We start from the raw sequence: 12,277 nt of genomic DNA, 5'->3' as shown, positions 1-12,277 counted from the left end.
GACTTGCTGTTTGAGGTGTGCCGCCACGTCCTGCTGCTGTGCGGGTGCTCCTGTTACCCTGGCCTGTGGCTGCATGAAAGCGTGCATTATGGACATCAGGCTCAGACAGGTGCCGCTGCTCATGCCACCCAAGCTGCTAGAGGAGGATGTGGAGGAGGCAGCACTGCTGGTGTGGCCCTGGTGAGAATGGCGTGAATGAGAGTGCCGTGTTCCAAAGGCTGCTACTAACTGTGCACCCAGCTCCTCTCTATAATAATTCATTTTTTCCTCCCATTGGGCATGATGTCCATGTCTATGATTTAAATGTGACAAACTATAGTACCCACTGATATCACTTTCACCCTCCAGTTTTGTACTTTTAAAATGTTTTAATTTTTATGTGTGATTAATAAAGGATTTTTGTGGCTTTTCTAAGACTTGTTGAGTTTGTGCAATTACTTTTGGGTATTTACATTATGCTGGATCTTTCGCTGGAGGCAGGAGCTATGATGACATAGGGGGAAGTTCTGTTTATAATGTATAGCTGTATGTGGCAGAGAGAACAGATGATTGGTTGCTATTGGAAATCCAGGTCATTTTTTCTTTAGACATTTTTATTTATGTCCCCCATTGATTCTAATATAGAAAATGACTATTTAAAGCATTAACTGTGAGACAGCGTGTATCAGTTATGTAAAATTAATGTGTTCCCTTAACCCGTCCTAGGTTGCATGTGATACTGACTCTCTGGTTTGTATAATTGTTAAATGTTTTTATTTTAGGACTATCATCAAGTCACATAAAGATTAATTCTTCTGGACTACTTCATGTTTTAAGCCTCCATGGGTTCAGTAAGGTACTGTAACGAATGGAGCTATTGGATACCTTTTGACAGAATATTTTTTTGCTTATTGAATTATAATTTTATCTATTGCAGATATACCAAGCCTTTAACATTTTAATCAAGAGAAACTGCACTCCGTCCATAGGCAAGTAACATAGATATATTTTTGACATTTAAATTTTTTAAAGAAAAAAAAAATTTATTGAAATTTTTTTAACATTTTTTTATTAGTCTACAAAGACACTAACAAATTATTCTATGTAGAAGAAAGGCAAACATTGAGTGCCGCTAAGGAATAATATGAGATGGAACAGTTTGGTGCTTAATGTGAGCCTTTGCTTTCATCAGGTTTTAACACATTTTTCAGGCCATTAAAAGGTGGTACAGCATATTCTGATAGGGTCTAACATGTTTTCAAAGCTTTAGCAAAGTGCTTTTTTCAACATATAACCACATATATTGTTTAAAGGGAACCAATCAGAACAAAAAACAGTATTAACCCCTTAACGACATCGGGCGTAAACTTACGCCCTCGCGCCCTGGTACTTGGCGCATCAGGGCGTAAATTTACGCCCGATGTTTCCCCGATCGCTGCGTGTTCGCACACAGCGATCGGGGAAGATGGCCTGCTATAAATCATAGCAGGCCATCTTAGCTTCTCGGCACGGGGGGTGGTTAACACCCCCCGTGCTTACGATCGCCGCTATAGGCTGATCAATTCAGATCAGCCAATAGCGGCGATCGGAACCTTTGACCCGGAGAAAAATGGCCTGGAGAAAAATGGCGGTCGGTGCTGTCCGAGGACGGCACCGACCGCCATTACTGTAAAAAGTAATGGTGGTAACCGTGCCACCGGCCCGATCGCCGTGAACGGCCGGCCGTTCAAGGCAATCGGGCCGGTGGCACAGCGATCAGAGTCCCACAAAATAAAAAATACCTGCCCTGGACCCCTCAGCTAGGTAGCTGAGGGGTCCAGAGCAGGTACTTGTACATTACTCACCTGTCCCGGGGTCCTGATCGGCGTCTTCCGGGTTTGCGGCGTCCTCCGTCTTTCCGGCGCGTCTTCGGATCTTTCCGGCGGTCCCCGTCGTCTTCTTTCGGCTATTTTCGGCTCCAGCCTCGTCATTTTCCGGATTTTGTGCTCTGCTGCCCCCTAGCGGCTGATATGTGTAATACACTTATCAGCAGCTACAGGGATGTTCAGAATGTAGAAAAAGTTTTTTGTTTTTTTCCAAATATTTTTTTTTCTATTTTCCGCACCCTATCGCCGCTGAGTGTTGATCAGCATCGCACGAAAGTGCGCTGCTAATCAGCAACTCCTCCTTTTTGGCGTAGGGTGTTTTTTTTCTATATTCTACTGCCACGGTCTGCTGATAAGTGCCGCGCATAAGTGCGGCATTTATCAGCAACTCCTTTGTTGGCGTAGGTTTTTTTTTATACTTACTGTAAAAAAAAAACACGTAAAAAACACTACATTACACCACACTACATTGAATAAAGTTTGACACTACACCACTACATACCCCATATACCAATCCCCGTATAAAGATGGCCCCCAGGGTGTTTTCGGCGTCAGAGGGATACGTTATTATTGACTTCGACACCGAAACAGCCAGTGAGGATGTATGGGGGGGATCCTTCTTTCCTCCATTCATCCTCATCATCCAGTGACATGTCTGGGGGTAGCGTAGCGTACGCTGCCCCCCAGACACGTCTTTTCCGCCAGTACCGTCCCAATAAGAGATCATGGTATGGTGTGAAATTCTACAAACTCTGTGAGAGTACCTTAGGGTACTCTTACAGATTTAGGGTACGTGCACACTGCGGAATGGCGAAGGATAACCCTTCGTGCATTCCGCAGCTGGCACCCGCCGGCGGACTGATGCGGGCGCATGTCTCTACCCGTGTCATAGACTCCATTCTATGCACGGGCGGATTCCGTCGTCCATCCAAAGAATGAATAAGTTGGACGGAGAGCGGAATCCACCCGTGCATAGAATGGAGTCTATGACACGGACGGAGACGTGCGCCTGCATCAGTCCGCCGGCGGGTGCCAGCTGCGGAATGCACGAAGGGTTATCTGTCGCGATTCCGCAGTGTGCACGTACCCTTAGAGTGTATGTAGGAAGGGACACCCGAATGCAGCCCCCAGATGCCCCCTCCCCCCCCATCCTCGGAACAAGTGGAAAGATCGTCCGGGAACTGATCTTCCCACTGCTGGACAAAGGTCACCACCTGTACGGGGATAACTTTTATACCAGCACCCCCTCTTCTGGTCCCTCGCTGCCTGAGCTACTGTAACTTGCGGCACGATCCAAAAATATCAGAAGTAGTAATAGAGCCCTAATATTTAGCAGCCATGGAGCGGACCCAGCGCTTCTGGATATAAAGGACACCGTATCGCACCAGGACAACATTTTCCAGGTGACGTCCCCCACACTGGAGAAAGGGAGACCCCAGAAGAAGTGCAGAGTGTGGCGTAACAGGGGGATCAGGAAGGACACCATTTTCCAGTGTGACGCCTGTCCTGATCTCCCCGGCCTCTGCATACTGGATCGCTCCAAGGCGCACCACACGTCATCGGAGTTCTACATTATCTAAATTCTGTCCCTTATTCCTATTCTGATCGCCATTATGAAGTCAGGAAGGAATTTTTCCCCCTGCCTCACGAGGGTTTTTTGCCTTCCTCTGGGTCAACACAGGTTGAATTTGATGGACACCTGTCATTTTCAACCTTATAAACTAATAATTGCCCTAATACCCCCAAATAAATTAGAATTGTCCCTTTTTCCCAGCTAAGTAGGTATGGCCGCCATTCCCATTAGAGGATGCCATGATGCAATTACAAAGCCTCTGTGCGGCCAGGACAGTAGAAACCCCCCACAAGTGTCCCCATTCTGGAAACTACACCCGATAAGGATTCTAACAAGTGGGGCAGCGGGGATATGGCCCCCTGGTGACGGCCACATTTGGGACGTGAAAATGAAAAAAATTTTTTTTTTTTTCTCGGCACATGTTCTACGTAAGTGACTGTCACCAGTGGGGTCCATATCCTCAATGCACCCCTTGTTAAATTCCTTATGGGGTGTAGTTTCCAGAATGGGGTCACTTGTCGGGGGTTTCTACTGACCTGGCAGAACAGGAGCTTTGTAATTGCGACATGGCCTCCATCCTCCATTCCAGCCTCTAAATGGCGCTCTATCCCTTTGGTGGCTTGCCCTGTGCCCATATGGCACATTATGCCCACATGTGGGGTATTTTCGTACTCAGGGGAAACTACCCTACACGTTTTGTGTTCATTTTCTTTTTTAACCCCTTGTGGAAATGGAGAAAAATCAAGGCTAGACCAACATTTAGTGTAATTTTTGTAAAATTTTTACTCTAAATCATTAATCTTGTCATGATTTTTTCATTTTCACAAGGGGCTAAAAGATTAAAAAAAACAATAAATGTGTAGAGCAATTTCCCCTGAGTACGGAAATACCCCACATGTGGACATAAAGCGCCATGCGGGTGCAGGGTAAGCCTCCGAAGGGAAGGTGCGCCATTTGGTTTTTGAAGGCTGGCTTTGGATGGAATGGATTTGGAGGGGCCATGTTGCATTCAAAAGGCCTCTGTGTTGCCAAGACAGTTGAAACCCCCCACAAGTGACCCCATTATGGAAACTACACCCCTCAAGGAATGTAACAAGGGGTGTAGTGAGCATATGGACCCCACTGGTGACGGGCACAAATGTGGAACAATCTGGCGTGAAAATGAAATATTACATTTTTTACACTATAATGTTGGTTTAGCCTTGAATTTATCATTTTTACAAGGGGTTAAAAGAGAAAAAAGCACACAATATGTGTAGAGCAATTTCCCCCGAGTCCATAAATACCCCACATGTGGACATAAAGCGCCATGTGGGCGCAGGGCAAGCCTCCGAAGGGAAGGAGCGCCATTTGGATTTTGGAGGTTGGATTTGGCTAGAATGGATGATGAACGCCATGTCGCATTTACAGAGCCCTCGTGCTGCCAAAACACTGGAAACCCCCCACAAGTGACCCCATTCTGGAAACTGCACCCCTCAAGGAATCTAACAAGGGGTGCAGTGAGGATATGGACCCCTTGATGACGGGCACATTTGTGCCATGAAAGTGAAAAAATGAAATGTTTTACTTTTACGTCACATTGTTCCACATTTGTGCCCGTCACCAGTGGGGTCCATATGCTCACTGTGCCCCTTGTTAGATTCCTTGAGGGGTGTAGTTTCCAGAATGGGGTCACTTGTGGGGGGTTTCCAGTGTCTTGGCAGCACGAGGGCTCTGTAAATGCGACATGGCCCTTGAAATCCTTTCCAGTGAAATTCAGCTTCCAAAAGCCAATTGGCGCTCCTTCCCTTTGGAGGCTCATCCTGCGCCCCCTTGGCACTTTATCGCGACATGTGGGGTATTTCCGTACTCGGGAGAAACTGCGCTACACATTTTGTGTCTTTTTTTTCCTCTTATCCCTTTAAGAAAATGAAAAATTGAAGGCTAGAACAACGTTTTAGTGTAAAAAATAATTTTTTCTTTTTTCACGCCATATTGTTCGGAAAATCTGTGACGCACCTGTGGGGTCCAAATGCTCACCGCACCCTTTGTTACATTCCTTGAGGGGTGTAGTTTTCTAAATGGTGTCCCTTTAGGGGTGTTTTTTAGGTTTTGGCACCCCAGAGCCTCTACCAACCTTAAGTGGTACAGTCAGAAATGACCAAATATAACGGAGGCGTTGAAATTCACTAGGCGCTCCTTTGTATCTGAGGCTTGTGGTTGCGTCAAATAGCGCACTAGGGCCACATATGGGGTATTTCTATAAACTGCAGAAACGGGGCAATAATTATTGGGGTGCATTTCTCTGGTAATAGGTTTATAATTATGAAAAATATTGGATTACAATAAAATCTCTGCACAGAAAATAAAAATTTTCAAATTTCTTACACACTTAGCTTTTATTTCTGTGACTCCCCTAAAGGGTTAAAACACTTTCTGGATATGCTTTTGCAGAGTGTGGGGGGTGCAGTTTCTGAAATGGGGTGCTTTGTGGGGCTTTCTAACATACAGGCCCCTCAAATACACTTTAAACCTGAACAGGTCCCTAAAAATATGATTTTGAAATTTTACTGAAAATTTGGAAATTTGCTGCTAATGTTTTAAGCTTCCTATTGTCTAAAAAAAATGAAAGATTGTTTAATAAATGCCGCCAACATAAAGTAGACATGTTGCTAATGCTATTTAACATATAATTTATGTTTCTGTATACGCAAAAAAGTTTCAAAGTTGGAAAAATGCAGTTTTTCACATTTTTTCACATTATTTGGGTTTTTTTCATAAAGATTCGTTATGAGTATCGACTCCAATTTACCAGAAATGTGAAGTACAATATGTCACGAGAAAACACTCTCAGAATCAGCTGGATAGGTAAAAGCATCCCGAAGTTATTAATGAATAAAGTGACACTGGTCATATTCATAAAATTTGTCTCTGTCATTAAGGCCATTTCAGGCTCTGTCCTAATCATACATTGCACAAACATCTAGCTGTGTCCCTGCCCGCTTTGCCCCACAATCTTACTGTTATCTTACTTGGTCCTTACTAGGCATCGGGGCAGTCCCTGCCTAACAAGTTGCTGTCCTTGGTCTTTCCTGCACTGTAATCGCGCTTTTCTGGTGATTTAGCAGTAAAAGCGGTATCTGCCTATATTTATCAACATTAAAGCGAATGTACCATCAGGTTTAAGATTTTTACATCAATAGACTGGCGCTGACGCGGAAATGCCGATGCCATGGTCCTTTTATTGAGCCGCGTCAGAGGGGAGGGGGTTTCGCCTCCAGTGCTTCAGACCTGATGCTACGTTCGCTTGTAGGACACCAGTAATCTTGAGAAAATTCTTAAAGGGGTACTCCAGTTAGGAAAGAGTTAATCCTGTTCAGTTTGCGCCCATAATCTAAGCTTGCTTGTAATAGGCTAGTTCATGAATTGAGCTTTTTGTCTGTATCACAAGTTGACTCACCTCCTGAAGCTGCTGAAATTCCTCACTGCCTAGTCTACTCTGCCTCCACTCTTCCGTCCTCCTCTCCCTTCTAAAGACATGTGATGTCCATCTCTCCTGTGGAGCAGGCAAGCTTTAACACATATTCCTTAACTAGGCAATTGGTTCTGAGGTGCAATGCATGATGGGAGATAGTTTCCTGGGCGTTGCCGTGGTGTAAAACTAAGATCATTTGTTAAAGTTTGAACCTGGGGCTAGGAGCAGCATAGCCATGTGGGAAAGGTCAATGATCAATAGCAGGTGGGGGGGTTATTGCATTTTATTTTTTATGAGGTCCTTGGAATTTCCTTTTAAAGGAGAAGTCCCACAAAATCCAAAAAAGAGAGGAAGGCAGGGGGTGTGGAAAAATAATATACTAAGTACACTCATCCTTCATCCTGCCTCCGTAATGCTGCTCCTGGGTCTCTGGCAGCTTCCAGCTGCCATTTTTGGTTGAAATCAGAGTTTGTCTTTTGTACCCGGCTCCTTCAGCTGCAATGTCACAGCCCGGGTGAGCAATTGCCCGCTCAGCCAGTCAGTGACTGGGGTAGTGTCCTGCCCTAGTCACTGATTGGCTGAGTGGGTCATCACGGGAGTGTCGCATGTTTACTTTGTTTGTTATTTTTCTGCGCATTCCCTCCAACCCACTCGCGCCCTCCTTCCTTTTTTTGAATTTTGCAGGATTTCTCCTTTTAACTCCATTTGCATAAATGCAGCCCCAAGCTTGTGAAATACTCCTACCATGCTTCTCTGGTGCTTGCAGACACTGCATTGTTTTACCGCTCTGTAGCCCTTCATTAAGCAAACTGCCTTCTGGTACAGCCAAATATTGAGCACTAGAGCACCTGCTGCCATTTACTGCACCCCAGTCCTTATGTTTTTGTACATTGTTGAGTCACTTGGCTTTGTTCCCACATTGTTAAGTTTTATATAATTTTGGCTACAATTCTTGCATTAGACCACTTCTAGTGAGACTGGATCTCCATCTGTCACCCTTATTTTTGCTTATTTCTTTGTGTTCCTTCAAAAAAGCTTGAGCAGCACATCTTGAAACCTCAATCTGCCTTGAAATATTTACCTGGGAGAGACCTTTTGATGATGCAATCTACCTTGTGTATATACTACTTTGTGTCTTGTTACTATGCTCCGTTTTGCTATGGTGTAGCAGAGTTTGGCTGTTCATTACACAGTTTTAACCTCTTAAGTACAGAGCCAATTTTCGTCTTTTGCATTTTCGTTTTTTCCTCCTTGTGTTTAAAAGGCCATAGCACTTGCATTTTTCCACCTAGAGACTCACATGAGCCCTTATTTTTTGCATCACTAATTGTACTTTGCAATGACAGGCTGAATTTTTGCATAAAGTACACTACGAAACCAGGAAAAAATTCAATGTGTGGTGAAATAATTTTTTTTTATTTTGGGGGGTTTTGTTTTTACGCCATTCGCGTTATGCAAGTCGTTACGATTACAACGATATGTAACATGTATAACTTTTCTTTTATCTGATGGCTTGTAAAAAATTCAAACCATTGTTAACAAATATATGTTCCTTAAAATCGCTCCATTCCCGGGGACGTGGCCTAGCAATGGAGGAGTGAGGACGCACGCTGCCGAGCTATGAGGGGACCTTCAGGGGCTCTCTGACCAGCCAGCAGACACCCAGACCCGACCCTATGCAGAGGACAAAGAAGGGGACACCCGCTGCCTCCGCTCCCGGACCCGACAGAGCAGCCTGGACGGCTATCTAAGGCAGACCCCGCAGCGCGGTTCGGAGCTCAGGACGTTGGAGCGCCCACCATTACAGCTGGAGGCCTCACCTCGCCACTTACGGGCAGTAAGGCCGGCGCCTGCAGAGACACCGGATCGGGACTTCCAGATAAGTGGCGCCCCGTCGGCCCCCTCTCCCGGTTACTCACCTCTCCGGCCCGAGCCCGCCTCACAGTCCGCGCGCGGCATCCCGGCAGTGCCTCACTCCTCAGGCGCACGGCTCGCCGCTGCTCCCCAGCATGGATACTGTTGAAGGGCCTGAGGGGAAGCCACAACAGGGTTTACCGGCCACAACGGTAGCAGGGACCGCGGGCTACCGTCCCGCAAGCGACATAGGGGCCCGGCACTCCATCACCGCGGTGCCTCCATCTTGCTCCCCTCAGAGAGGATCCTCACCTCCCCCGCTCCTACTTCCTGCTGCTGCAGCTGCATCAAGTGTTGCTTTCCCCCCCTACCTGTCTGATTCTCCCCCAGGTGGACCTAGCTTAACCACCTCAGCTCCACTTGTTGCTGCACCAACTCATATTGTCATGGCAGCGCAGCCAGCTCCCTCTCCTGCAACAGTTGCTAGGCACTCTATTGAGGGTTCCACAGTCCAGCCAACTTGGGACTGGCAGGAACATATGAAACTATTACCCACCAGGGCTGAGATGGAATCTTTTGTGCAGCGACTGGAGAAATCATACAAGCAAGAGCTTAGCTCCATAAAAGCAAGCGGCTGTGCAGAAAACTGAAGCTAGACTTGAGGAAGTGGCTGCTGATCATCATACACTTGCCGCCCAGGTTACTGACCTAACCGGGAAAGTGGCAACTCAGGGAACGCACCTGGCTCAACTGTACTGTCTTCATGACGATAATGAGAACAGGATTCGGCTAAATAATATTCGTATTTGGGGGTTGCCAGAGGCTACCAGAGCCACAGACCTAATTTCTACACTTTAGGGTATCTTTGGTGCCATTCTACAAAGGCAGAACGCTGATGAGTTAAAGATCGATAGGGCCCACAGGGCTCTAGGGCCCATGAACCCAGATCCCAATAAACCAAGGGACGTCATTTGCAGACTACACCATTAATCTGTGAAGGAGGAGATCATGAGGAAAGTGCGGAAGGAGCCTACTTATGACTTTGATGGAGCCTCCCTGACATTCCTCCAGGACCTTTCTCGGCATACTCTATCTCAACACAGAGCCCTGAAACCGCTTTTGGAGGTCTTAAGAGAAAGGGAGATTCCCTATGTGTGGGGCTTTCCGTTCCAGCTAGTGGCCAGGCATGGAGGTCGCAGATATGTACTACGCGACCCATCTGACCTCCCTGACTTCCTGTCTGCTCTGGATCTGCCCGCAATGAGACTAGCGGACTGGTCTCCTGTTCCTACCCTCCCTCCTCGTAGGGGGGCCCCACTTTCTGGAAGCGCGGCTGATGACCCGAAGGGCTGAGCGCGCTTCTTACCAAGAGCTCTGAGTGGATGTCTCAATGCCTAAAAGCTACTGACTCTTGGATGGTTTCTGGGGGTCTATGTGCCTCACATGCTTTATGGGAGCGGGGGGAGGGGGACATTATTGCCTTATCACTGAGAGGTTTATATAACACAGTAGCGGGCAGTGATGTGTGTGCATAAGTTTGTGGGGAGCATTGATAAGTGGCCACAAACATCATGTTGTAGGGGGGGTGGGATGTTTAAGGGGATGTTCGAGTCTGAGTTGTTATATATAAGCATTCTTTCTACTGCAAGTTTCAGGTTTAGCTGGTCATTGTAGCTACATACTCGTTCTCAATGGTTCAGTATAATGGTTATCACAGTCCTTCTCATGGAGGACATGGTTATTGTTATTGCTAGACACTCTCTCACTTAGGGTGGGCGCTTAGGTGCGCCTTTAGGGTACAAACCCACACACCGTATACGCAGCAGATACGCAACAAATACGCAGCAGATTTGATGGTGCAGATTTGATGCTGTGTTCAGTTATTTAGATCTAATCTGCTGCGTATTTGCTGCGTATCGCAGCAGTAAATACGCTGCGTATACGGTGTGTGGGTTTATACCCTTATAGTGTATTCTTTACCTGTAGTGGTTAGTTCCCTGCGGCTAGGAGGTTTCTTCTGTAAACCTCTGTGTTCTGTGTACTTTTTTTTTCTCTTTTCTCTTCTTATTGTGGCTTCTCTTTTTCACCTGCTTGTTCGGTTGTCTACTTTTGTGTTTTGTGTCCCTTCCTTCTCCTCACTTTTTCCTTTCCCCCTTTTTCCCTCCCCTTGTTCCCTATCTATATATATCATGGCTGTGGCAAGCCTCAGACTCGCCTCGCTCAATGTGAGAGGCCTAAATGAACCGATCAAACGCAACCGCGTTATATATTCCATGCACAAACAGAAATCGCATGTCCTTCTTTTGCAGGAAACGCATTTCCGTGAGGGCCACGTGCCTCGGCTGCAGTCTTGCCGTTACCCATATTGGTTCCATAGCACAAATACGGTTGCCAAGTCAAAAGGTGTCTCGGTGGCAATCCATAGGTCTCTACAGCACGTCCTCCTTGATACGTTGTTGGACCCACAGGGTAGGTTTGTCTTTGTTTAAGGTGGCCTCCACCGTCTATACAGTGGGTAATGTGTATCTTCCCAATTCGGACCATGGCAGGGCCCTCAGGGATATTCTGACGACTGCTGACACCTTTATTGATGGGATCTTCATCCTGGGGGACGACTTCAACCTTACTCTCGATCCCCTGATAGATATGTCGACTGGTAGATCCTCTGTTCCCAAGGCAGCAGTATCGACTGTCAAAGGGGCATTGCGCGCGCAGAGACTTGTACATGCGTGGAGGGTGCTACACTCTACTGTTAAGGACTTTACATATTTCTCCCCAGTGCATCTGGGGTACAGTAGGATTGAAATGTTTTTTGTGTCCCAACACGCGCATGCCTCCATTGGCACGGCTTTGTGGTCCGACCACTCCCTAATATTCTTATCTTTGGGGGTCCCTGACGGTGCACCCAGCGAATGGACGTGGCGCCTCAATGAGGCGCTATTTCAAGATGTTGTTTGTACGGCGGCCGTGGAAAAGGGCGATCCTAGACTTCCTTGCTGTGCATGCCTCGGACGATACGTCTCTTCCTTTGCAGTGGGAGGCCCTAAAATGTGTCTTACGGGGGTCTTTATCCAACGTGGTGCGCGCATAAAAAAAGAACGCAGTGCGAAGCTTAGCACTTTACTCAAAGAGCTGGATGCCACCTCTAAGCAACACAAGCAGACAGCGGCAGTGGACACGTTCGCTAAGCTGACGGTTCTCAGGGAGCAAATAGCGAGCATTGTGCAGAGAGCAGAGGTGTCCCAGAAGGGCTGCTTTCGCAACTACCTTTATGCTTATGCAAATAAATGCGGCAGAGCCTTGGCCCGTCATATTCGCCCCCGGACCGCTCCTACGTATGTCCCAAGCATTTATACCTGTTCAGGGGGCTTGACCCATAATCCCAAATTGATAGCTGACTCTTTTCGGGAGTATTATGGCTCGTTATATTCCCTGAAAGGGCACTATGACAATCTGCCCCCAGAGATACGTGGAGCCAAGATATCGGAGGATGTACATGCTACTGCCCTGCCTGTGATAGAGCAGGAGACAGCGGAGATGCTCGATGCTCCA

The 12,277-nt window shown here is 46.8% G+C and overlaps 1 protein-coding gene across 2 annotated transcripts in view; it reads left to right on the top strand.

The window, feature by feature from the left end:
• PGAP1 (post-GPI attachment to proteins inositol deacylase 1) overlaps nucleotides 1-12,277 on the top strand; it is a 321,065-nt gene that overhangs the window by 225,385 nt on the left and 83,403 nt on the right. For both annotated transcript variants that reach the window (XM_069983559.1, XM_069983560.1), the window contains 2 exons: nucleotides 762-835; nucleotides 917-968. In XM_069983559.1, coding sequence (XP_069839660.1) covers nucleotides 762-835; nucleotides 917-968 — 126 coding nt within the window. The remainder of the gene's footprint in view (nucleotides 1-761; nucleotides 836-916; nucleotides 969-12,277) is intronic.

Source organism: Dendropsophus ebraccatus, chromosome 9 (assembly GCF_027789765.1).
Source record: "Dendropsophus ebraccatus isolate aDenEbr1 chromosome 9, aDenEbr1.pat, whole genome shotgun sequence".
Lineage (NCBI taxonomy): Eukaryota > Metazoa > Chordata > Amphibia > Anura > Hylidae > Dendropsophus > Dendropsophus ebraccatus.
Note: the sequence above shows the minus strand (reverse complement) of the source record. Positions and strands in the feature narration are given on the sequence as shown.